The sequence below is a fragment of the Capra hircus genome, chromosome 11 (genome assembly GCF_001704415.2).
Source record: "Capra hircus breed San Clemente chromosome 11, ASM170441v1, whole genome shotgun sequence".
Classification (NCBI taxonomy): Eukaryota; Metazoa; Chordata; class Mammalia; order Artiodactyla; family Bovidae; genus Capra; species Capra hircus.
Window position 1 is genome coordinate 68,434,980 of NC_030818.1, and position 26,040 is coordinate 68,461,019.

Genomic DNA, 26,040 nt, shown 5'->3' on the forward strand with positions numbered 1-26,040 from the left:
CCACCAATAGGGCAAGAGTGTTCCCTGTCCTCCATACCCTCTTCAGAATTTATTGTTTGTAGATTTTTTGACAGTGGCCATCTTGACCAGTGTGAGGTGGTACCTCATTGTAATTTTGATTTGCATTTCTCTAATAATGAACTCTGTATATTTTATAAAACATGTTTGAATTCATGCCTTGATGGGAGCCTTTGATTGGTGATGAACTGATTTTTCATAAAAGAAAATTGAACTTTCCTTAACTAAACCAGCAGAATTTTACTCCCTAGTCTTTTGACTCCCCAAACCATTGCTCCTGTGAACCCCACACCACTTTCAGACCAGATATCATGAGGAGGGGATGGCTCTGTAAACATGAGGTCTGGCCAAAGGTTCGAAACTTTGGATTTGACTCGGAGTGATGGAGACACACTTTCTTGATCAACATGATGAAAAGTTAGTGGAATATGACATCCCTGGGACTTTGTCACCTCTCTGCTGTGTACTAGTTATAGTTATCTTGATCAAGTCACTGCTCTGGGCCTCAGTTTCCCCTTTGTAAAACGGGTATGGTAAAAAGTTGTGAAGATTCAGCGATTCTGCATGCAGTGTGCCTAGCATGGCATCTGGGATGTCAGACGTGCCAGTAAATGTTGGCTGTTGCTTTAATGTGCTCAGGCTGCCATGCTAGTATACTGTAGACCTGGTAACTTAAACAACAGAAATATGTTTTCCTGTGGTTCTGGAAGACAGAGATCCCAGATGAAGTCTGGCAGGGGCAGCTTCTGATGCGAATGCTCTTCTCGGCTCATAGAAGTGCATTTCTCAGTGCATCCTCAGAAGGCCTTTCCTCAGGGCAGAAAGAGAGAGAGAGCACGTGAGTGAGTGAGTGTGGCCCTCTCGTGTCTCTTCTTATAGGGACACTAATCCTATCAAATTAGGGCCACATCATTGCAGACTCGTTTCTTTCCTTATTCCAAATACTCCAGTATTCTGGCCTGGAGAATCCCATGGACAGAGGAGCCTGTAGGGCCACAGTCCATAGTATTGCAAAGAGTCAGACATGACTGAAGTGACTTCACATTCAGGCAGGTGGGCTTATAAGGTTTCCATATATGAATTTTGAGGAAGATACAAAGATCGAGCCCATAACAGCTAATATTATCAGTATTCTTTTCTTTATCAGTATTACTGAAATGTGGCTTCCCTGGTGGTCAGCGTTAAAGAACCCACTTGCCAATTCAGAAGATATGAGTTCAATCCCTGAATCAGAAACGCTGCAACCCACTCTAGTATTCATGCCTGGGAAATCCCGTGGACAGAAGGAACCTGGCAGGCTCCAGTCCATGGGGTTATGAAAGAGCTGGACACAACCGAGGGGCTAAAAACAACAACAAACATTGCTAAAGTGAGTGAGGTGGTAGTTGCACAGAAGGAGCAAGGTGTGAGAGATTCGGGTCAGGGCAAATGGCCATTGCAGAGAAGCAGGTAGGAAGGGAGAGGAGGGAGGAGTTCTAGAGGCAAGGGGCCCTTTAATTCCATTGACATGTATTGAGCACCCACGGGGTGCCAGCCGTTACTCTGGGGCCTAGGGATCCAAGATGTGCGTGCATGGAGTCAGACAAGCTAGAACTGTCTTAAACACTGTGATGAAAATCTGTGCAAGTCACGGTGGGCACCCAGGACATGTCTTAAAAGAGCAGCCACGTGAGTGACAGGAATTGTTTGGAGGGATAGCCAGTATGAAATGGAAGGAAACAGTCAACAGGGGTCACCATCTCCAGCTTTCGGTAGTCAAAACCACAAAGACCAAATTGGCAGACTAGTGGGACTTGGGAGTAGATTTGGGAAGGGAAGGGGGCTCTTTCAATAGCAAAAAGGAGTCGCAAAGTTCCTCCTCAGGGGGGAAATATCCCTGGTTGCGGCATCAAACTCTTAAGACCGGAAAAGAAATTAAGAATTGTGTTATTTCCTGCAATGAAATAATGCTCTAAGCCATATCGTCACATACCCTCCCGAGACTGGAAGTGAGAAGATGACTAACCCTTCTCAAGGCATTACTGGAACATGTTCTGTTCCTATGTTAGCTCAAGAAAATGATTGGATTTGTATGATAACATCACAAAGCCCGGGGCATTCCCCACCCTTTCAGAGAAGTTGGGCAGGAGGGGGAAGGAGCGGGGTGGGGAGGAGCCAAGGCTCCGGGAGGCGGGAACTCAGACTCAGCCCAACACCTGTGCCTAGAAAGGACTGGTTATATAAGGAGCTATCTCTGGCGGCTGAGTTCTATCTGCATTGGGATTAGAGCCTGTCCAGTTGCTTAAAGAAACAAGATCTTCTGTGCAGGTAAATTTCTGTGGCTTCAAAGGTGGGTCTAATTTAGCCTAGAGCTCCTCAGGTCCTCTGTGAGGTCTGGATTCAGAAAAGGAGAGGTAGTGGCTTTTCCTGATATGAACTTTGCAGGTCAGAGTGTCTATATAGGCAGAGCTCTGGCATCTGGAGATCTGAATTGTGTTCTCAGCTTTGCGTCTGCTCACCCATGTAACCAAGAACAGTAGACTTCAGCCCTTTGGGCTCTGTCTCCTCATTCAGATCAGGGGGTCTTTGGACCTGGGTGATTCCTGGGGTCCCTCCAGCTCTAATTTCCATCCATGGTGATTTGGTAGAGTTAGCAATGCTGCAAGTTGCTGTCCTTTCCCAGCGCTCAGGCCCTTCCAGGGATCTTCTGAACCTCCTCGATTTGAGGAGGGAGCTGGAAGGGGCCTCGGGCCTTGTGGGGTCTGATGTTCCGGAAGGCAGGCTGCTCTCTGGGTGCTAATAGGAAGCGAGGTTGGCTTGATATCCTTTGTGAAATCAGATGTGAAGAAACACTGATAATGATGCTCACCTTCTGCGAGAGTGAAATGGTCCCTCACGTGATAGGGGTCAGTGTGGTGCTAAAAGGTGGCCTTGGCTTAGACGAGAAATCTGGAAATTACAATGCTGAAGCATTTTGCTGGCCTCTAGGCATCGGAGGCTGGCGATGGCTGTGGAGGGAGGTGGTTAGCTCTCAGCTCAGCGTGTAAGTCTGTCCCGTGAAGGCAGAGGGAGATACTGCGAGACACAGACTGGATACTGGTTAAACATTTTTGTTCCAGACATGCCAGGTCCAGTCTATAGGAGCTCGGGGCTAGAACTGTGATTCTAACTTTGAGCTAGTGAAGTGGACCTAAGTGTCTCAGTCTGGGGTGATCGTCTGGATTGGCAGGGTGGGAGGGTATCTCTAACTTTTGAGAGTGAGGATTCTTGGGTGGACTGGGTACTGACCATTACATAGAGTGAGCTTCACAGGGAAGAGAAAACAGCCCTCTCTCTGGGCCTGTGATGTAGTTGAGAGCGGAAATTCTGATTCATCCTGCACCCCTGCCATCGAGGGCCCATGGAGAAGAGTCTAATAAAGACTTGGTTAACAAGTTGAATCTATCACTTTTTAATTTCCACTGTAAATCTCTCTACTGACCATCGCAACAATCAGTAGGAAGGAATAGAATTGGTATAACTATTAGCTGCACAACTGTTTGGGGGACAAATCTCTCCACCTTGAGGGTAACCGCCAAGCTGATTTCTGACATATAGATTGGTTTTGCCTTTTTTTTGAAGTTATGTAAATAGAATCATAGAGTTTCCGTGTCTGGTTGTTTTTGCTCTGTACTGAGTTTGTAACTTTCATCTGTAGGGTTGGGTGTAGTTCATGGCTGTTCACTCTCATGCTTTGTAGCATTCTATTGTGTGAATGTTCCCCAGTGTTATTTATCCATGTTCATGGCCTTGTGGGCAGTTCTCAGTTCAGGACTGTTTTGAATAATGCTGTTATGAATTTCCTTGTACATGTTTTGTGGTATACAAGTCCAAGAGTTTCTATTAGGTAATATCCAGGGATTGCTGTGTCAGAGGATGTATATATGTTTACTTTTAATACTGACTGCCAGATAGTTTTCCCCAAAAGATTTTTTTCCAAAAAGACTTTTTTCCAAAGGATTGTTATTTTAATTTTATTTTTGTTTGTTTATTTTTGGCTACACCGTGCAGCCTGTGGGATCTTAGTTCCCTAAACAGGGATTAAACTCGTGCCCCCTGCAATGGCAGTGCAGATTCTTAGCCGCTGGACAGCCAGGGAGTCCCCCCAAAGATGTTTTTGATTGGCTTCCTTTTTCCAAAGTATTGCCCGGGTGTCTTGACTGCATAGCTTGGTTTTCTGGAGTAGTGCTAATAATAGCCTGAGCCATCCATTTCTCGAGTCCAGGACCAAGGATTTTGGGGGCTGGAAGTGCTGTTACCCAGCACCATCCCCCCCCTCCCAGGTCATAACAGATTCAGGGTTCTTTCATGGCTGCTCCTTTTACGACAGTCTCCTTCTCATGCAGTCACACAAGCTCAGAGGCCCTGAGAGTACCTTTCCTGAGGTGTAAAAACTCTGTGCCTCTGTCAGGTAACTCAGCTGTGAGGAGAAGCAAAAATGTGCCCGAGGGCCAGAGAAGGCCTTTGTGGATGAGGGGAAATGAGCTGAGCTTTGAAGAATGGATGCAATTTGAACCAGAGAGGGCAAGACACATCTTGTGTTTGTGTGCGACTGAAAGGTGTGTTGGGATAGAGCAGAGGGTGTGTGCTGTGGGTTGTTTACCCAGAAAGAGGTCCAAACCCCTAGAGCCTCCGTGGGTTTGAGGCCACCCTCTGTATGGAGGAGGGGAAGGAAATCTATTTTTATTTAATCAAATAATGCAGTTCAAAGCCTGTGACTCTCTTCAGATGCAAATACTTCTGAAAATAAAAAGAACTCATTTACATCTGTTTTAAAACTCCTTCTTATTGAGATGTGTTTTGAAATGTCGAGAAGGGAGAAAGATCAAAAAAGTTGGTTCTTCAAAAGTATGGGAGATGGTGGAAGTGTGGGAGATGGTGGAGAAATCAGGCTCTAAGACCAGGGTGCTGCTGTTTCCTGGGGTGGGAACTCTAAGAGCAGAAGCAGGCGAGAGAGCAAGAGCGTGACCCAATGAGGCTCCAGTCTAAGAGCCTGTAAGAAAGTGAAAGAAGAAGATGTGTGAAAAAGATGCCCCAGGGCTCACCCTAGTGAGTCTGGGCAGCTACAGCCATTGGAACTGCTGCTCAGGACACCAAATTCCTTCTAGCCTGATGTTGAGTTCAGCTGCAAAGAGTGACTAATATCAGGGTCTGCCTTCTGCAGGGGCCAAGTGAAGATTCTTAAGCCCATGGAAAGTTACATGGAAACTTAGGGTGTACACTCCCTTTCTGGGGGTATCTGCACTTCTACAAAGATCTGCGGCAGTGTAGTGTCTCACGGAGTCAGATGGAAGACGAGGCAGCTGAGAGCGGGCAGGGAACTCCATCAGCCAAGTTCTTACATCTTCACATAGGCATGTAATCACCCCAGCATTACCAGTGAAGGCAGGGAGCATCCGGCCTTTTCTCCCCACCAACCCCAAACCCAGCATCCTCTCCAGGTGCCTGGTTGCTATGGAGACTCCTTTGCTTTTTGAAGCCGCTCTTGATTTTACTTTGTGCCTCAGGTCACTTTGCTTTAGATCCCACATACCACCCCCTACAGCCAACCTGTATGAGAAGGGGTGTTGTTCGGGAGGCCACTGAAACCAAGTCTCAGCCTAAACCAGTCCCAGGGATGTGATCAGAAAAACAAGAACAGTCACATGGTTGATGTCTCACAAAAAGTTTTCCTGTCCTTTTCTCCTTCAGCTTCATACTCAGAGGGGTGGGGAGGGCAGGTTTTATGATTCTTTACATTTTACAAATGAAACATTGATTCATTCATTCAGTCAGCTGGTCAGCAAACACATATCAGCCATTTCTTTGTTCATGACTGGGCTCTGCGAATCCAGGAAACAAATCTTATTCTTGCCTTCAAAATAGTTCATAGTTGGACTGTGTTCTTTATTGTTTCCTGAAAGACAAAGTCTTGGGATTTTCTATTAAAAATGCAATCTAAATTCAGACAGATGTCTAAAAAGGTAAAAACTTTCAAGATCCTTTTCAATCATTAATTTTGTAAAATCATTTCCTCTTTCATGAACCGATCATGATCTGTACATAGAGATATGGGTTTTCCTATTCGTCATCAGTACCCACAAAGCCACCTGAAATCTGCTCAGGAATGCCTGATGTCATCACCTGTAAAAAATGTATTAGAGACCAGACTTTAGCAGAGAGAAATGGCAAGCTATATCTTTAAGTCTTTTTGAGGCACAAATGTAACTCAAAATGTTAAGAGTCAGTTAAAAAAAAAAACCCAATGAATCAATTAGAGATAAAATTCTGTTGCGTTAAGATAAATTCTCAGTGATTAATTCAATTAACCACATTTTATTCTGTGAATTCCTCCTTGGAGCTTACCCCTGTGCCTAGAGCCATGTAGCAACAATCCATCTGGGTTAGACAGTGCTTTAAAGCAGACTTCTCTATAAAAGGCTGTGGTGGTTTATTCACTAAGTTGTGTCTGACTCTTGTGACCCCATGGACTGTAGCCTGGCAGGCTCCTCTGTCCATGGAATTCTCTAGGCAATAATACTGGAGTAGGTTGTCATTTCCTTCTCCAGGGGATCTTCCCGACCCAGGAATCAAACCCGGGTCTCCTGCATTGCAGGCAGATTATTTACCGACTGAACTACGAGGGAAAGGGCTAGGCCTTAAATATTTTTACTTGCAGGTCATATGATCTCTGTTCCAACTATTCAACTATGCTGTTGTATGTTGCAAAAGCAGCCATGAATACATAAATGGGTAAGCATGGCTGTGTTTCAATAAAGCTTTGTTTACAAAAACCAATGGTGGGCCAGATTTGACCCATGGATCACAGAATGCCATTCCCTGCTTTAGAGTTTTTTCAAGTTGCTTCACATCGTTGTCTCTTTGAGTCCTGAGAGTGGGCACAGGATATGTCATCTCCATTTTACAGGTAAGCCAGACAGCTGGGAGATGGTAAAGTGTCTGCCCATGGCCACACGGTAAGAGGTAGCAAACCCAGCCACCTCTGGGTTTTCTAATTCCAAATCTGGCACACCATGAACACTGTACAATGACCGTTACACAAAAGAAAGATAGCTTTGCCCAAGATAAATCAGGCAGGGCTGATTCTTAGTCTTGTTCTTTTGTTCCAACTGTCAAGAGAATGGAATTGATCATTTTTTCAATCCGACGCTTTTTATCATGTAGACAGGGCCATTGTGCAAGGAGCTTAGGTTTCTATTCCAGTTTTACTTCGGTAACTCAGCGGGCTGTGGCAAGATGCCAGAGTTCTCCGGGAATCAGTCATCCCATAGGAGGATTCTACAGGTCCACAGTGCCTGTGAGCAGGGATGTACTTATTTCATTTCCTTTCCAGAGCCCTGACTCTATCCTTACTGGTGGGTCAACAACCACATGTATGTATGTGACATGGTGCTGTGCCTGCACACAGTAGGTCCTCAGCAAACATCTGAATGAACATCAGGGCAGGGACCCGAGGCATGGAAGAAACCAGAGTCTCACTCAGTGCTGCTGCTCCAGTTACTGTTCTAAGCCCTCTTTGGGATCATGGGCACCAGGGATCCTCCTCCCCATCATAAAGCTCTCTCTTACCCCCAACATCTACTGAGAAGGCAGGTATAGCCAATAAGGCAAGGTGAAGGTTGAGGTTCTGACTATTGATTTGCTGAGTTCAAATGGATCCTGACCTGAAGAATGTGACAGAGAGGTCCAATTCCCTCTGGGGAGCCAAGGAAGCGCTCAGGCCAGACAGCATGTCTTTAGGTTTCGTTGGCTAATATCTGCACCCTGGTTAGCAAGCCTCTGTTCATCTGCATGATCTTGTTTAACTGGCCTGCTCCAACACTGCTCACTTACAGTGGTCAAAGTGCATTTCCAAATATGACCGAGACCCATTTGGCCCTTTGTGGAGAGCTGTGGCAATCTGGGAATAAGCCAGTTTCTTGAACAGCTTGTTATACATGGAAGACACACAAGAATTTCCAGCAAGCTGCATGTGGGTCTAGACTCTCCTGAAGGTGACTTAGGAATACTTCTTTAAAGATATATATGTATATTGCCTCATCCTGAAATTTAGAGCAGGAGTGTCTTGTGAAGGGCATGTTGTTCTCTGAGCCCTGCAAGACACCAAGGCTTGTGTTGAGATGCAGTGTTTTCAGGCCCAGAGAGGAAACTGAGTGTGAGGCAGCACTTGATGAGGAGGTCATGACCCTGGGCTGGGTTCTGAAGCCAAGGGACCCGCTACCATTTGTCATGTCACAATCAGTGAAGAATGGCTGTTTGTGCGTGAAGGACAAAAAAGTAAGAACTTGCCTTTAGGTGCCTGATGTTTACAAATGTAAATGGTGGAAGAAACTTGTTGGGAAGGAGGTGGGCTGGAGGAAGCTTTGCCTGATAGTCCATACCAGGAAGGAAAAAGCATGGGGGAACACAAAACCAGACTAACTGCTTTTGGATCCCTCTAACCCAGGTTCAGGAGAGGACTGAGTCTTCCCCCAGGAGGTGTGCCAGCAACTGTGACAAATGAGAATCTTCAGGAATCAGAGTGTCCTAACCTCAGAGGGAGGTGAGGGTGTGAGGCTAACAGAATTGCACCAGCATTAACCCCCTGGGGATAAAAGACTGGTATCAGGCAGGAGAGCTTTCAGTGCATGAATCACTCAGTACAGAGCCCATAGTGGGATCCAAGGACAAGGCCATTCTGCAAACAGGTCACTATTAACACATGATGAGCTAAGTGTAAAACAAAGGTCAGTGTTTAGAAACTTTTATAGCAATTGACCAAAAAAAAATTATTTCTTTTGAATCTGAATTTTCTTTTTAAAAGGAGGCCTTGCATTTTGTGTTATTCTTTAAAATTTTCTGTTTCTATTAATTTATTTTAATTAGATTTCTGTGACAAATTGGAAATAAAAGAATACAGGTCTTTCATGAATGATGATTTGAGAAGCACCAAGTAGAGGGCAGTAGGGGGTCAGAAGGTAGTCAGGATGAGGGAAGCTCAGTGATGGTTAGACATTCAAAGAAGGCTTCCTGGAGGAGGGATCAAGTTGGATTTTGGAGGATGGGTAAGATCTTGACAAATGAAGAGGGCCCTCAGGTCACTTCTATAGCTGTGAGGGAATACTCAAACTTCATTTGACTGTGTGTAGGTGGCTTTTACTGCAAATACATTCTGTCCCAAGGGCTATACTTCACACAAATGTGAGTTCCTGGCATCAAGGGCTGAGCACTGTAATGGGAATCAGAGTCCTGGGTCCTGAGTTCTGGGTTGGGCTTTGATTCAATTTCCTCATGCAACTGGAAAGGTCATTTAACCCCCGCTAGACTGTCAGAGCCATGAAGATGGGGACCATTTCTGGAGAATGGTGCCTGGCTCAAGCCTGGCAGATGACAAGTTTCCAACAAAATTTTTGATGAGTGAATGGGTGAACAGGTTTCAGTTTTAACACCTGGAAAATGAGGCAGACTAGAAAAGGCTGGTGATTTTCATGCCATACAATGAGAAACTTTGTAAATATGCACTGGGGTCCAAGCTGCAAACTCAAGTCTCCACCCTGGAGTTTCTGTGGGGTTTCTTTCATGTGAAGAAAGAACCCCACTGCTAACATAATTTTGGGAAATACTAGACAACATGTTTTCAAGGCATTTTATTCTGGTTTTGGCATTTTCTTTTTCTAAGTGGATAAGAGTGCAAATAATAGAGGCCATAAAATCACTGACTTAACCAATCACAACTGCACAAAAATAGATGCAGGAGATCCAAGGATATGCTAGAATATTTAGATGGGTAGGGCTATGGCTTGCAGAGCTCTTAATATGAAACTCATGGATTAGCTTCAAAGGAGGGACCCACTGATCCCCTAAAAATTACATGTAAAATTTAATATGCTATCGAGTACCAGTTGAGAATGCTATGGTTGAAGCATAGCATTCGAGCAAATGCATAGCAGGCATCTGGACAGTGGCTGACATAAAAAACCTTACAGAGTCTGGATACTACCATGGCTTAAGTAAGCCAAAGTTTTATCCTTCTCATGTAAGAGGACATCTAGAGGCAAACCACCCAAAGCTGGTGCTTTGTTCAAAGCAGTCACTGAGATCCAGACCCCTTCTAGTGTGCAGCTGTTCCCTAATAGTTTCAAGACAGCTGCTCCATCTCTAGGCATCACATCCAGTTTCCAGGAAAGGGGGTGGGAGGAAATAAAATTTAGCCCATTGAGGCTTAAATTTTTTTTTAAATTTATTTTTGGCTGCACTGGGTCTTAGTTGCAGCATGTGGAATCTTTCATTGTGGTGCCTGGGCTCCTCATTACCCATGGGCTCTAGAGATCCTGGGCTCAGTAGTTGCAGTGCATGAGTTCAGTAGTAGCATATGGGATCCTAGTTCCAGGACTAGAGATCAAACCCCGTATTGGAAGGCAGACTCTTAACCACTGGTCCATCAGGGAAGTCCCGAGACTATCTTTTTTCATTAGTGAAGTTACAGCTTTTTCAAAAGCTCCACCTAATAGACATCCACTGCCACCTTGTTCTCATTTGTTGCATTATTCATTATATGTTGACTCTTTTTTATTTCTTCTAGGTCCTTGTTAAATCTTTCTTGCATCTTCTCAATCCTTGTCTCCAGGCTATTTATCTATGATTCCATTTTGATTTCAGGATTTTGGATCATTTTCACTATCATTATTTGGAATTCTTTATCAGGTAGATTCCCTATCTCTTCCTCATTTGTCTGGTTTGGTGGGCATTTATCCTGTTCCTTTACCTGCTGGGTATTCTTCTGTCTCTTCATCTTGTTTATATTGCTGAGTTTGGGGTGTCCTTTCTGTATTCTGGCAGTTTGTGGAGTTCTCTTTATTGTGGAGTTTCCTCACTGTCGGTGGTGTTGTACAGGTGGCTTGTCAAGGTTACCTGGTTAGGGAAGCTTGTGTTGGTGTTCTGGTGGGTGGAGCTGGATTTCTTCTCTCTGGAGTGCAATGAAGTGTCCAGTAATGAGTTATGAGATGTCAATGGGTTTGGAGTAACTTCGAGCAGCCTGTTTGTTGGAGCTCAGGGCTGTGTTCCTGTGTTGCTGGAGAATTTGTGTGGTTTGTCTTGCTCTGGAACTTGTTGGCCCTTGGGTGGTGCTTGGTTTCAGTGTAGGTATGGAGGCGTTTGATGAGCTCCTGTCAATTAATGTTCCCTGGAGTCAGGAGTTCTCTGGTGTTCTCAGGGTTTGGACTTAAGCCTCCTGCTTCTGGTTTTCAGTCTTATTTTTACAGTAGTCTCAAGACTTCTCCTTCTATACAGCACCATTGATAAAACATCTAGGTTAAAGATGAAAAGTTTCTCCACAGTGAGGGACACCCAGAGAGGTTCACAGAGTTACACGGAGAAGAGAAGAGGGAGGAGGGAGTTAGAGGTGACCTGAATGAGATGAGGTGGAATCAATAGAGGAGAGAGCAAGCTAGCCGGTAATCACTTCCTTATGTGCACTCCACAACTGTACTGCTTAGAGATGTTCACGGAGTTATACAGAGAAGAGAAGAGGGAGCAAGGAGACAGAGGTGGCCAGGAGGATAAAGGGGGAGAATCAAAAGGAGAGAGACAGATCCTGCCAGTAATTGGTTCCCTAAGTATTCTCCACCATCTGGAACACACCGAAATTCACAGAGTTGGGTAGAGAAGAGAGGAGGTAGGGAGGAGACACAGGAGACCTGGTGGAGAAAAAGGAGAGTCCAAAGGGGGAGAGAGCAGTCAAGCCAGTAATCTCGCTCCCAAGTAAAAATGGGTACTGAAGATTGGGTTCTTAAAGGTACAAAATTGATAACAAATACCAAAAAGCAAAGATTAAAAATCTAGAGTAGAGTTTGAAATTTCAAAAATACAATATTAAAGGAAAGAAGAAAAAGAGAGAGAGAGAAAAAAAACAAAGTCACAACAATTACAAAAAATACATATATATATGAAGTTTGCTTTTAAAAAATAGGGTCTTTTTTTTTTGCAAAGTAATAGTAGGTTATAAAAGTGAAAATTAAAGGAGTAATAGAGGACTTAACAATTTTAAAAAATTAAAAAAATGAATGATCATAAAAATACTAAAAACATATCTAGGACTTCCTCTGGTGTTGTTCTGGGTATTGTGGGGTCAGTTCCTTCCTATGCAGTCAGTACTAACAACAGGGTTTTAATCTATTGCACCTGCCACTTCCAAGGCAGTTCCCTCTGTTTTAGCTTCTTCTGTTTGCTGGTCTCTTCAGTGTCTGATTTCCGCCCTGACACAAAGGGGGCGGTGGTGGACACTTTTTTTAGGCTTATTTGTTTAGTCGTGCTGTCGGGAGGGAGGGATGCTTCAACCAAATAACACTGGCGTGTGCTCGCAGTGTCTCAGCCACACTGGGCCTGCCCCCACTCACGGCGCGTGTGCCCTCCCTGCCCACACTGCTCAGGCTCTAGGTTGCTCCACCCGGAACCGTCCGAGGCCGGCCCTGGGCTGCAGGCACCTCCCAGGTCTAAGTGCTCAGGTTCAGGCACTCGGGTAGTCCTCAGAGGCGCAGACTCGGTTGGGCCTGAGTTTTGTGCCCTTCCCAGGTCCGAGCAGCTCAGATGATGAGGTGTCTGGCAAACGCGGTCGCTGCGACTTATCGCCTCCCCCGTCCCTGCCGCTTGGTTTTCTGGGTGTACAACCGGCGCACCTTCTCAGGCGGATATTGACTGTCCAGAACCCCAAGAAGTTTTAGTTAGCAAAGAAGCCTGCTTACAGTTTTGTAGATGATGTCTCTCTGGGGCTGCGATTGCCCCCTTCCAGCTCTGGCTGCCTGTCCCCGGAGGGATGGTCTGCAGCCGGCTATCTCTGTTCAGTCCTTTATTCTGTGCGCAGGCCTGGTGATGTCTTAGGTTAGGGCTGGCTTTTCGCATGGTAGTTATCCCACAATCTGGTTTGCTAGCCCAAGTTAGTTCGCTCAGATTGCCCTCGGGGCATTCAGGCCAGATCCTTACTCTAAGCACTGCAGCCCACGCCTCCCTGCCCAGCCCCAGCTTGCTAGTGGCGGGTGCAGGCGTCTGCGCTGCTTCTCCACGGGGGGAGTTACCGTTGGGCTCGTAATCTGTGGGTTTTGATTATTTATTTATTTTTCCTCCCTGTTATGTAGCCCTCTGTGCTTCCAAGGCTCGCCACAGACTCGGCAGTGAGAGTGTTTCCTGGTGTTTGGAAACTTCTCTCTTTTTAAGACTCCCTTCCCGGGACGGAGCTTGGTCCTTACCTCTTTGTCTCTTTTTTTGTCTTTTATATTTTTTCCTACCTCCTTTCGAAGACAATGGGCTGCTTTTCTGGGTGCCTGATGTCCTCTGCCAGCATTCAGAAGTTGTTTTGTGGAGTTTACTCAGCGTTTAAACATTCTTTTGATGAATTTGTGGGGGAGAAAGTGGTCTCCCCGTCCTACTCCTCCGCCATCTTGGGACCGCCTCCACTGCCACCTTGTGAACCAGGTGCCATGGTGGCCCCGTTGTCCGCCAAGAAGCTCAGGGAAATCAAATTTTGCAGCTGGGCAGCCCAAACTGGAATTCTACTGATAAGAAAACAGAGTGAAAAGCTAGGTTCAGGCAACTCTTGGTGCTTGCCCCTACATGTGTGACTTTTTTTTCACATTGCCAAAAATGTCTTCAAGGAAGTAGTTTTGAAGAGAGTATAAAGGGAGGAAAGCAAGAGATACGGTTTTTCAGGGAAGATGGAGGAGGACATGGGAGCAGGCAGAGGGCTGAGGGAGAGTCTCCGACTCCCTGGAGGGGCAGAGAAGGGGCAGCCACTGCCGCCTCCAGGTGTAGCACACGGACCCCCAAGTCCACGAGCGGACCTTCACTCCTGCTCCTCTCCTCCCTGTGTCCCCACTAAGCGGGAGTATCCCTGTGATGCCGGCACAGTCAGGGGCCCAGGACTTTGCCCTGAGACTGGGGAGGCCCTCCTTTCCCACAGGACTCCCTGTGGGAGCCTGGACCTCCCGCCAGGAGCCCCCACGCTTAAACAAGCAGTGCTCCAGGTCCCCCAGTACCTGGGATGAGGATAAACCAGGTGCTTCAGTCCTGTTCTCATAGCCTCCCCGCCTCCCCCCCCCTTGCCTGCACCACCAGCACATTCCCTCCATCTTCCTCTTCCTCCTGGGAAGCCTGGCAAAGCCTCAACAGAACGTGAGGACACTGGGCACCCTCTGCTCTCTGTTTCAGGTGCCGGAGACTGTTCAGAGGGCCCTGGGGTCTGTGTGGTCCCGGCCATGGCCATGTGGTTTCCTGTCTGCAGAAACTGGAAGCTGGGGTGCGAGGACTCAACGGGCGATTTTTCACAGCCCCCTAGACAGGACTATGAGGCCCTGAAGGAAAGGTGCCTGAGGGACGGCTGTCTCTTTGAAGACAAGAGCTTCCCGGCCACCCTGAGCTCCATCGGCAGCGGGCCCCTGCTGCGGAAGCTGCCAAGCCGCCTGCAGTGGAGGCGGCCTCCGGTAAGGGGCCTCTGGACCCCACGCGAGCAGTGTGAGCCCAGACCATCTTCCCAGGGCTCAGGGCTTACTTACTGTCATTGATCCCCATGTGAAGGGCTCCAGGGAAGTCCCCACATTCCCATTTTCCAGAGAAAATCCAGGGTGATCTTGAAAGGGGTCTAAGCACTCCCTTACCTCTGCCCTGAAGTACACAACAGTCACAGCCAGAAATATATCTCAATGTACTGCTTGGCTCTATCTGACTGACCAATACCATCTATCAGAGAGGAAGTTTAATACTACCCTCCCCAAATCTGGCTCATGAAACACTTAGGTGAAGAAGCTACTAATCACTTTACAAAAGTCTTCTCTGTGAAATGCATCAACAGTTCCTTTAAAAGGCAACTTCTTAATGTGTTGAAAGGCAACCCAGCTCCCCCAAACTTGGTTAACAATTTGAAGATGTGTGGTGAACAGAACGAAATCACTCCAGGCTACAAATCCTCCCCTTTTCTGTCCCCTATCAGCCAACCCCATCATAGCCTGCAACCCCAAGACTCACCAAGTCCCTCTGCGTGTAAATCCCCCAGTAAATCTCCTACACTAGATGATAGCCAAGACTCTCCTCCTCCTAGAGAATCTAGGGAACTGCTGAGGTAGCGAGTCTGTCATGCACCTGACCTTGTGGTGTGGTGCTCAGGTCTCCCGTTTGCTGGGAGACCTTGTGGAATGGTGCCCAGGAAAAGACAGAGGGATTTAGGGTATGCCATGGAGCACAGACTGTCTCCCCTTGAGATACTCTGCCCCACTCTCCCCTTGACCCCACCCCTGCCTGCATCTCAGCATGGAAGCCAAGGAGACCCCTTAGACTGGGGGTTGGGGGTGGGAAGGAAGAGTAGCAGGGAGAATAATGGGAATGAGAAGATTTCCAGGAAAAATGAGAACACCCCAGAAAACAGATGTTTCCATTTGTCACAGGTACTCCAAGAAAAGGCGTTTTAGGGACAAGTGCTACTTCTCACTGTCTACCCAGGGTTCTCTAGCACTCTCTCTTAACACAAGCAGCAAGAAGGAATGAGAAATACAGTGGGCAGAATCCTGGAATAGCCCTGATTTCACACATGTTCTGTATCTATGTGCCCAGAAGTCTAGCTCGGGGACATGGGAAACTATGGTCACTGGAGGGGCTTCTTTGTTCTCCATCAGAAGGACATTTCTGTCTGTTCCTGCAGGAGCTGCACAGCAACCCCCTTTTCTATTCTGCCAAGGCCAAACGGCTGTATCTGTGCCAGGGATTGGTAGGTAAGTCTGCACAGCCCTGAGACACACCTGGTATCTGCCAGCCCAGCCCAGCCAAGGCAGAGTGGGGTGGGGAGGAGGGGGTTTGAGGATCCCAAGAGAGGAAATGGCCACCCTGAGCTCCATCTTGACATGCTGTCATTTTATGGGAGAACAATCACAACTGGTCCTCTGAGGATGCATGGGAACATGGGAACGCTACACCTTGCCTAACGATCCTCCTCCCTAACCAGTCTCCAGGTCTGGGTTTCACCTTGGGACTCACTCTACCATAGTTCCTGTAATGAGTCCTTCTTGGCATACCAGTCACTAGATGCTTTAGGATCCGAGCAGACTTATCTTCAACCCAAGTTCCTTTATAGAGGAAGAGGAAAAACCCTTGGCCATGAGGGAAGGCACGTGTATAGTCATACCCATTTCACAGACAGAGAAATGGAGTCCAGAAGGGTTGAAGTTTTCTCAGAAGTGCATAAATCAGTTACAGAAGCAGGATTTAGAAAAGTTTGGTTGGGTTTGGGTCCCAGTTCCTGATGTTGGGGCATATGGGAAGCTAAAAACTAGTCTAGGAATATGGTTCAGTTCTTGGTGTCGAGTCTGATTTCCAGACAATTTTCCCTACCCCTTGCTCTGCTCACTCACCATCTTTCTCTCTGATACAGAATTCCTTTCTCTTAAACTAGGCCACAAGTCCAGAAAGGATAGCAACTGGGACCAGGCATTTCTTGCCTACAGTTAGTCCTCAGTAGATTCACGCGGACACTGGTAGCTTGTGCAGGCCTGTACAGTACATCCACGCAGACACTTGTGGTCTTCGCATGTGTGTCCAGCAGATTCAAGTGGGTTTCATGTGCTCTCTGGCTTAGGTGACTGCTGGTTCTTGGCAGCTTTGCAAGCTCTGAGTTTGCACCAGGACATCCTGAGTCGCGTTGTTCCCCTGAATCAGAGTTTCACGGAGAAGTATGCTGGCATCTTCCAGTTCTGGGTGAGTGTCCTCTGGGTGCCCCAGCCTGGAGGAGGCCATAGGAAAGAGGGTTCTGGAAGAGTCACATCTCTGCTCCCTGGGCTAACCATCCTCCATGGCCTTCTCTCCTTCCAGTTCTGGCACTTTGGAAAGTGGGTTTCGGTTGTGGTGGATGACCGACTGCCTGTGAATGAAGCTGGCCAGCTGGTCTTTGTCTCTTCCACCTACAAGAACTTGTTCTGGGGAGCTCTTCTGGAAAAGGCCTATGCTAAGTAAGATAACCGCACAAACCTTTCCCCTTTCCTTCCTGGCCCTTCCCTCCTCCTCTGTCTCTGTCTCTCTCTCATCAACATTGAGGGAGGGTAAGAGGAGGCAGGGAAGTTTATCAAGTGAGATACTGAGGCATAGCTCAACAAATATAGAAGTGACACAAAAGGGTCTCTTCTGTAAGGGTCACCCCATCGGAACAACCTTTCTGGAGTCTTACCTTTCCCTGATGGATGGACTTGTGTAGTAGGGATAGAAACTGAGTATGTATTTCTTTTTCTGCCCCTGGGATGGGAGGAAGGGATAGCAGACACATGCCCTGGGAATAACCAAGCAGGGGGTTCTTTAGACTTGTTTGGACTGTCCTGTGTACAGTAGAAACACTCTTCCTTCTCTCACGTCTGTTCCTTTCCTGGGCAGGCTCTCTGGCTCCTATGAAGACTTGCAGCGTGGACAGGTGTCTGAAGCCCTTGTGGACTTCACTGGAGGGGTGACAATGACCATCAACCTGGCAGAAGCCCCTGACAACCTCTGGGATGTCCTAACCCGAGCCATCTACAGCAGAACCCTGATTGGCTGCCAGACCCACTGCGGGGTGAGACTGGGCTGTGCCCTGGCAGGACAGCGTCCTCCCCCACTCCCCTTCCCTTCACCCACCAGCTGCTGCTCTTGCCTCAGTGTATGCCCTGGACTCCCCCAATTCCCGCACCCAGAGTCCTGATGTTCAAACTAAACGAGCAGAGCTGAGCCCCTGGGGCAGGCAAGAACCCCGTAGAATACACATGGTGTGCAGAGAAGGGAGCTAACATTTCTTGAGTGTCAACTACATGCAAGGCAGTTCACCAGCTCTGCTAGCTATCACTGTCTGATTTCATAACAAACAAGAGCCTGGAACTGGAGTAGGAAGTCCTCAGTTTAGCCCCGCCTCCACCATCGTGTCGCCCCACATGACTTAGCAGCTCTGAGCTGAGTTGCCCTTGGAAAGCAGGGTGCTAATCACTGAAGAATGGCACCCTGACTTCTTCAAAGGCTCAAATAAGACTGTGGGTGCTGAAGAGCTTTGGAAACTGTAGGGAAAGACCACATAGGTCTCTCCCAACCCTTCCCATAAATCTTTGCTCCAGCCAGCAGGCCCCCCCGACTTCCAGGTTGGCTGTACCCCACAGAGCACTGACAGGAGTTCCTTGTCTCTGCAGAATGAGCGGGTGCTGGAGAATGGGTTGGTGGACGGCCATGCCTACACACTCACAGGCATCAGGAAGGTGAGTGGGACCCGGCCCCTCCGTCTCCCTTCCGCCTCTCCCTTCTCTCCAGGGCTTCTTCCCAATGCCTTACATCATCTTGGTGAATGTTACTATCTGTGCCCAGTCTAGGGGTCAGTTCTCTGGTGGGCCTGCCGAAGCAGGCGGTGGGCTCCCCAGACCTCTGTGCCACTTTTCTCGGGTGAAATGGTGGGTTCAGGCTTTGCCGCCTCCCAGTATCATCCCAGCCTCTCTTGCCATGGGGCAGCCCTGGCCAGTCGGCCATCTAGCCCTGATGGCTCAGCGGGTAAAAGAATCTGCCTGCAATGCAGAAGACACAGGAGCTGTGGGTTCGATCCCTGGGTTGGGAAGATCCCCTGGAGAAGGAAATGACAACCCACTCCAGTACTCTTGTCTGGAAAATCCCATGGACAGAGGAGCCTCATGGGCTACAGTCCATGGGACTGCAAAGAGTCGGATATGAGTGAGTGCCCAAGCATACATATAGCCCTCTTGTGTCTTGTAACCATTTCTTGAGCTTCGCTTTGCCCTGGGCTGCTAAATGATAACTTTTCTGTCTGGGGTTTCCCTTCAAATTTCTGCTTCTTCTCCACATGCTCCTTTTCAACAATCTTCCAGTTTCCTTCCATGCTCTCTACCTTTTGAGCTTTATTAAACATTGAGAGGAAGACGGGACAGGGACAGGGACCCTACCTCCAAAGAGCTTACCATCAAGTATGGAGACAAATCATATTTGAAATCTATAGGGAAGCAAAGTAGAAGCTGAAAGAAGGAAGCAACGATGAAAGTCTTCTGGGGTTTAGAGGTAGGAGAGAACATTTATCTGGTTGGGTTGGAGGGAAATCAGAAAAGGCTTTGTAGGGTAGGTGGCCTTGAGTTGGCCCTAAAAGACAAGTAGATTTGTGTCAGGGGAAAAGGGCCTTCCTAGTGGAGGGAGCTGGGGTCGCGAAGAGTCGGGCACGACTGAGCAACTTCTCTTTCACTTTTCACTTTCATGCACTGGAGAAGGAAATGGCAACCCACTCCAGTGCTCTTGCCTGGAGAATCCCAGGGACGGGGGAGCCTGGTGGGTTGCCGTCTATGGGGTCGCACAGAGTCGGACACGACTGAAGCGACTTAGCAGCAGCAGCAGCAGTGGAGGGCGCAGCAGGAGCAGAGCATGGAGATAAGGAATCAGCAGATTGAACTTCGAGAACTCCTGCTATTCTGTAGAGGATGCGACTTCCCCAAAGTCCTCCAATTCCCTGTAACTCTGGTTCAGGTTTTTTCAGCTCCATTCACACCTGACTTCCATCTCCTAGATCTCCATCAATCATATTTGGTATGTTAAGAACTTTTTCATGTTTAGATAACAAAATTTATACTTTAAAATATTTATTTTTATGATTTGATATTTAATTAACAAAATTTAGCACTTAGTGTGTGATACTGTCTTAACTGCTTTATCAGTGTTAACTCAATGCTCACAACAGTCCTATGAGTTAGGTACTTTAGTAAGAAATTGGGAGATATAAAGCAAGAGAAATGCCTTTTTCACAGTGTTTTCTAAAGCCAGATGTCTGAAATCCACGTGTCCTTAGTACCATCTTCCCTCTGATGGCTGGGGGAGAATCCTTCTGTACCTGCTCCCACGCAGGGCGTCTCCAGCTTTCCCAGCTTCACACACATAGCTCGTTTTTGCCTCCGTCTTCACATGCCCTTCTCCTCTGTCTTTCCCTTTCTCTTCTGTAAGGACATTTGCCGCTGATTCAGGGTGATTTCGTCTCAAAATCCTTAACTTAATTATACCTGAAAAGACCCTGTTTACAGATTAGATCACATTGACAGATTCTCAGTAGACATATCTTTGAATGTTCAACTCATGCAATAGACGTGATCACTAACTTCTTTTCACAGATCAGGAAGCAGACACAGAGAGGTTAAGTAACTTGCCTTAGGTCTCACAATGAGTAAAACAGCAGAGCCATTTTCTCCTCTGCCAGCTCCTAGGGCCTTTGATGGTTCATTTCAAGGTCTCAGCTGCAGGCATGAATCTCAATCAGATATCTGCAGCATTTGCTCTTGGCCCTCAGCCCAGCCACCTGAACTGGTTCTCATTTTGTGCAGGTGACCACCAGACATGGACCTGAGTACCTCGTCAGGCTCCGGAACCCCTGGGGGAAGATAGAGTGGAGAGGAGACTGGAGTGACAGGTGAACATCTGAGGCTGGCTGGGAGGGGTGAGGATGGGGTAGGTGAAGGCTGCAAAGAGGTTTGTTGTTGGCACACAAATTCCAGCGCATGCTTTTGGTCTCAGGTTGAATCAGGAAAGCTTTTAGACTGTGTGGTTCAATCCCTCATGTTTATAATTATTATTATTTTAAATTGAATAATAGTTGATTTACAATGTTGTGTTAGCTTCAGGTGTACAGCAAAGCGATTTACACAGACACACACACATACATATACAATGCTTAAATATACAGACCAATCTGCTTGTAATGCAGGAGACCCAGGTTTGCTCTCTGGGTGGAGAAGATCCCCTGAAGAAGGGTATGGCTACCTGCTCCAGTATTCTTGCCTGGAGAATTCCATGGACAAAGGAGCCAGCGGGCTATAGTCCATAGGGTTGCCAAGAGTCAGATACAACTTAATGACTAACAATTTCACTTCATTCATTATAATAATTAAAGTTAATATTTATTGAGAGCTTGCCAGTATTGTGCTAACCTTTTGAATTTTGATCATTTCATTGAGTCCTCCAAACAACACTATTATAGGGTAGGTGATTTCATCTCCATTTACTTATGAAGAAACTGATGCTTCAGTTCAGTTCAGTCGCTCAGTTGTGTCTGACTCTTTGTGACCCCATGGGCTGCAGCACGCCAGGCTTCCCTGTCCATCACCAACTCTTGGAGCTTGCTCAAACTCATGTCCATCTAGCTGGTGATGCCATCCAACCATCTCATCCTCTGTTGTCCCCTTCTCCTCCTGCCTTCAATCTTTCCCAGCATCGAGGTCTTTTCCAATGAGTCAGTTCTTCGCATCAGGTGGCCAAAGTATTGGAGCTACAGCTTCAGCATCAGTCCTTCCAATGAATATTCAGGACTGATTTCCTTTAGGATGGACTGGTTTGACTAAGTGAATTATTTAGGGTCTCGCAGCATGACTAGTCTGGTGCTCTTTCTAGTCAATGTACACTTGGACTTGTCGAGTCAGGGTCAGACAGATCAGGATTGGCCCCTATACTCTAATTACACTTAATGACCTCTGGGCATTCTGATTAGATGCCTACTTTTTTATTGTTTCTGCCTAAAATCAACCCTGTGGGCTTTACAGGCTACAGGCTGGCATAGGATATAGGCAGAAAGGCAGACCAAGTGTTATAGTCCTTCCCATCTGGCAATGAAGATTTATAATACTTAACTCTACATATCACTTGGGGGCTTTCTTGATAGCTCAGTTGGTAAAGAATCTGCCTGCAGGAGACCCTGGTTCAATTCCTGGGTCGGGAAGATTCACTTGAGAAGGGATAGGCTACCCACTCCAGTATTCTTGGGCTTTTGTTGTGGCTCAGCTGGTTAAGAATCTGCCTGCAATGCAGGAGACCTGGGTTGGATCCCTGGGTTGGGAAGATCCCCTGGAGAAGGGAAAGGCTACCCACTACAGTATTCTGGCCTGGAGAATTCCATGGACTGTATAGTCCATGGGGTAGCAAAGAGTCAGACACAACTGAGTGCCTTTCACTTTCACATATCACTTAAGAGTACAGAAACATTTTCACATGTGCATTATCACTGAATCATTTTTATGGGTGAAAAATTGAAGGCTCAGAAAAGTACGTGGAATTTTACTCCTGATAGGTTGTACTGCACTCTATTTATTATATTTTAATAAAGAGAATTGCCAGAGGGACTGGGTCTATGTGGAAAAATGGCATCCAAAGATATATATAAATTTTAAAGTGTTACAGAAATATAGCATCATAATGTTGTTGCTAGTAGTTTGTTTAGGAAAACAAGTGCTTGTTTTGAGAAAAAATGATGAGTTAAATTAACTTTGTTAGCTGTGTGATCTTAAGCAATCTTCTTTGAGCCAGAAGTGTGATAAGGATTAAATAAAATGATGGGCTTTATTCCATAATGTCTAATCTGCAGTTAGTCTCATCCAGAGTAGTTTTCATTTTAAATAAATATTTTTAAAATCTAGAGATACCATTTGAGAATATCTTTCACTTAGCTTTTCATCTTTGGGAACATGGAGCATATTTATAATAGGTGTTTTAATGTCCTTATTGACTAGTTCAATCATATTTCTCCTATTTCTAAGTCAGTTTTTATTCCTGGTCATGGATCACATTTTCTGCTTCTTCATACACCTAGTAATTTTTTATTAGATGCTGGACATTGTAAATTTAGTTGCTTAGGGATTAAAATGATACTTTGAAGTTTTCTTTTAGGACAGATCTAGGAAAAACTATATTGAGGGGATAATTTGACCTCACTACTAAGGTGTAGAATCTTTGGGTTCTTTACTGAAGACCCCATGTATTCTGTAAGGTCTTTTAACCCTGGCTGGTGGGAATTCAAATGATTTCCAACCTAGTGTCAACTCTGGGAATTGTGCTCAGTATAATCCAGTCTTGTGGGGTTTCATTTCATGTATGCACAGATTTTATTTTAGCCAAAGACTCAAGGGACCCCCTATGAAGTTCTCTGGAGCTCTTTCCTTAAGTAGCCCTCTTCTCTTGGGCACTGTTTCCAGCAAATTCTAGCTGCCTTGTCCTCCCTGAACTTCAGACTCTGTCTCCTCCACTTAGCAAGACTGCCAGGCTCTTTCAGGGTCCATGCCCCTGCATCACTGTCTGGGGAATTAGTTTCAGGCAGGAGTCTAGCCAGTGTTAGGGCTCGCTTCATTTGTCTCCCTCCTCTTGAGGTCACAGGTCTGTGCTGCCTGCTGTCTGTGTCCAAAACATGCTGTCTGTTATTTCATGTATTTGTCCCATTTTTAGCTGTTTATAGTGGGGAAGTGATACATGAAAGCCTTACTCTTTTATGGCCAGAAATAAAGTCCAAAATGACGGGTTGTGAAAAAAAGAAATAGCAATATAGATTCGGTGGTAGTTCTGACATTTAATAAGTTTGTGGCTTCAAGCAAGTGACCTGATCTCTTTTAACCTCAATTTCCTTACCTCTAAAAATGACAGTGGGGCTTCTCAGGTGGTGCTAGTGGTAACGAACCCATTGGCCAGTGCAGGAGACACAAGAAACATGGGTTTGATTCTGGGTCGGGAAAATCCCCTGGAGGAGGGCATGGCAACCCACTCCAGTATTCTTGCCTGGAGAATCCCATGGACAGAGGAGCCTGGAGGGGTACAGTTCATAGAGACACAAGAGTGGGTCACAACTGAAGCGACTTAGCACGCACACAAAAATGACAATAAAAATCCCTAGTTTGTAAAGTTGTTGTTATCCTTAAATAAAATAAAACATGTCAAGAGCCTAGTCCAGAGCTTGGCTCAAGTGATGTGCCTAGACTGAGTGACTAAGCGCATTATAGAGCATTTACTGAAGAATTTCTTGCATGTCCTTTGTAATCCATCCTCCCCCATGAAAACATTTCTTTTCTGTTTTCAGCTCGAGTATGTGGGATCTACTGAGCCCCAAGGAGAAGATTCTGCTGCTGAGAAAAGATAATGATGGAGAATTCTGGTATATGATGCAGGGACTCAGGACACATGTGGCTTACATTAGGACATCCATTCGGCAGACATTTATGGGGTGCCTCATATATGCCAGGCAGAGAAGGCAATGGCACCCCACTCCAGTACTCTTGCCTGGAAAATCCCATGGACGGGGGAGCCTGGTAGGCTGCAGTCCATGGGGTCGCGAATAGTCAGATACGACTGAGCGACTTCACTGTCACTTTTCACTTTCATGTGTTGGAGAAGGAAATGGCAAACCACTCCAGTGTTCTTGCCTGGAGAATCCCAGGGACGGGGGAGCCTGGTGGGCTGCCATCTCTGGGGTCACACAGAGTTGGACACGACTGAAGTGACTTAGCAGCAGCATATATGTCAGGCGCTTCTTTTAGGAGATCAAGAAGATCCTTTAGGGGCTCACAGCCTAGCCGGGCAATCCAATATCCACAGTCTCTGTGATAAGAGCAGAGACCTGTGGCATGGAGCTCACTGGGTGCTCAGAGCAGAGCGTGCGGGTGGCCACCACCTCCTCTCTGACTGCTGTTTCTTGCCAAACTATAAGCTACTGCACCTGTGCCCTCCAGAGCAAAGCAGTACTACCCTACCCACCCCAAAGCCTCTCACCTGTTTTTATGAATGGCTGCCAGATGCCCTGAGCTGATGCTGCTTCTGGGTGTCTGACATGAGACCCACTTGTTCCTTGTTTCCTCCGCATTTCACCCTTCCTATTAATTTCCAACCTGTCCCACAGGCCCCTCTTCTCCCCTTACCAATCCTTTTCAGACTTATTCTTAAAGAGGTCATTGAACTCAAGAGCCCTGGAAATACTATTACTTCCTGTTACAGAGAGTAAACTATTCACTGGTTCAGGTGGCATGCCTCGGGCCATAACATTAGCCTGTAGGGACAGAGATTTTTTTAATCAACAGCTGACTAGGAACAGATCTGTGTGATTCTCACTGAACACATCTAAATCAATGGACAGCTGTGAATACCCCAGTTCTGCTGTATCACCGCCATCAGTGGCACAGGATCATTGCCCTCAGGCAGCCATTGTTGGAGGCTGCTTTCAGCCACAGAGTAGGGTTTCTCTGTAGCACCTCTTGCTGCTGATGGATCCTCACGCTGCTCCAGCCAGCCCCACTCGCCTGGGTCTGCATGAGGGCAGGAGGATGGGGCCCTGGGACTGGAGAGGGCTGGGCGCCCGGTCCTTGGCTGCAGCTTCCCACTGGTCCTGATGACTGGATGGCATCTCCACGGGCTTCCCTGGTGGTTCAGAGGGTAAAGCACCTGCCTGTGATGCAGGAGCCCCAGGTTTGAACCCTGGGTCGGGAAGATCCCCTGGAGAAGGAAATGGCAACCCACTCCAGTATTCTAGCCTGGAGAATCCCATGGACCAGAGGAGACTGGTGGGCTATAGTCCACAGGGTTGCAAAGAGTAGGACGCAACTGAGCAACTACACTTTCTTGTCTTTCTTTCATCCTCTGCACAGGATGTCACTGCGGGACTTTAAAGCACATTTCATGCTTCTGGTCATCTGTAAACTGAGCCCAGGCCTGCTGACTCAGGAGGTGGGCCAGAAGTGGTCGTACACCATGCTGGAGGGGAGATGGGAGAATGGGAGCACTGCCGGTGGCCAGATGAAGTCGCCCCGAGGTGAGTCTGTATATGGAAGCCAGAGGCTTTCGAGGCTAGGTAAAGGCGGGGCTGTGGGCAGAGCTGTTGCCCGGGGCACCTGGCTGAGGAGGTAGGGGGCTTTGCTGGCCGAGCTCTGTGTGCTGGCCCTGGGCTGTGTCCAGTGGGAAGATGGGACACCTTTGTCCTAATTTGCACAGAGGCATAGAACTCTGTCAAGCGGCCCATCTGTTGGGGTTGCAGCTTTCTAGAGGGTGGGTTCTCTTTCCCAACAAGCACCAGGAGGCCACAGGTGCACATGCATAATAGAAAAGTTACATCTTTCTGTGGTTTTCAGACAAGGCCTTTGATATGCTGAAGTAACAACCCCGTAACAGGCAGGATTGAAATTAGTATTTATATTGTATGTATCAGGCCCTCCTTACTTGGAGTGTGATAGAAAAACAAAGTCAAGGATTCCCAGGTCATCA

At 46.9% G+C, this 26,040-nt stretch overlaps 1 protein-coding gene across 1 annotated transcript in view; it reads left to right on the forward strand.

Moving 5' to 3' along the window:
• Window positions 2,247-26,040, forward strand: part of CAPN14 (calpain 14) — a 40,343-nt gene continuing 16,549 nt past the window's right edge. The window contains exons 1-10 of the mRNA XM_005686847.3: window positions 2,247-2,325; window positions 14,215-14,486; window positions 15,698-15,767; window positions 16,628-16,746; window positions 16,861-16,997; window positions 17,413-17,587; window positions 18,189-18,254; window positions 20,361-20,446; window positions 23,870-23,944; window positions 25,428-25,591. Of these exons, the coding sequence (XP_005686904.2) occupies window positions 14,262-14,486; window positions 15,698-15,767; window positions 16,628-16,746; window positions 16,861-16,997; window positions 17,413-17,587; window positions 18,189-18,254; window positions 20,361-20,446; window positions 23,870-23,944; window positions 25,428-25,591 (1,117 nt within the window). The 5' untranslated portion in view covers window positions 2,247-2,325; window positions 14,215-14,261. The remainder of the gene's footprint in view (window positions 2,326-14,214; window positions 14,487-15,697; window positions 15,768-16,627; window positions 16,747-16,860; window positions 16,998-17,412; window positions 17,588-18,188; window positions 18,255-20,360; window positions 20,447-23,869; window positions 23,945-25,427; window positions 25,592-26,040) is intronic.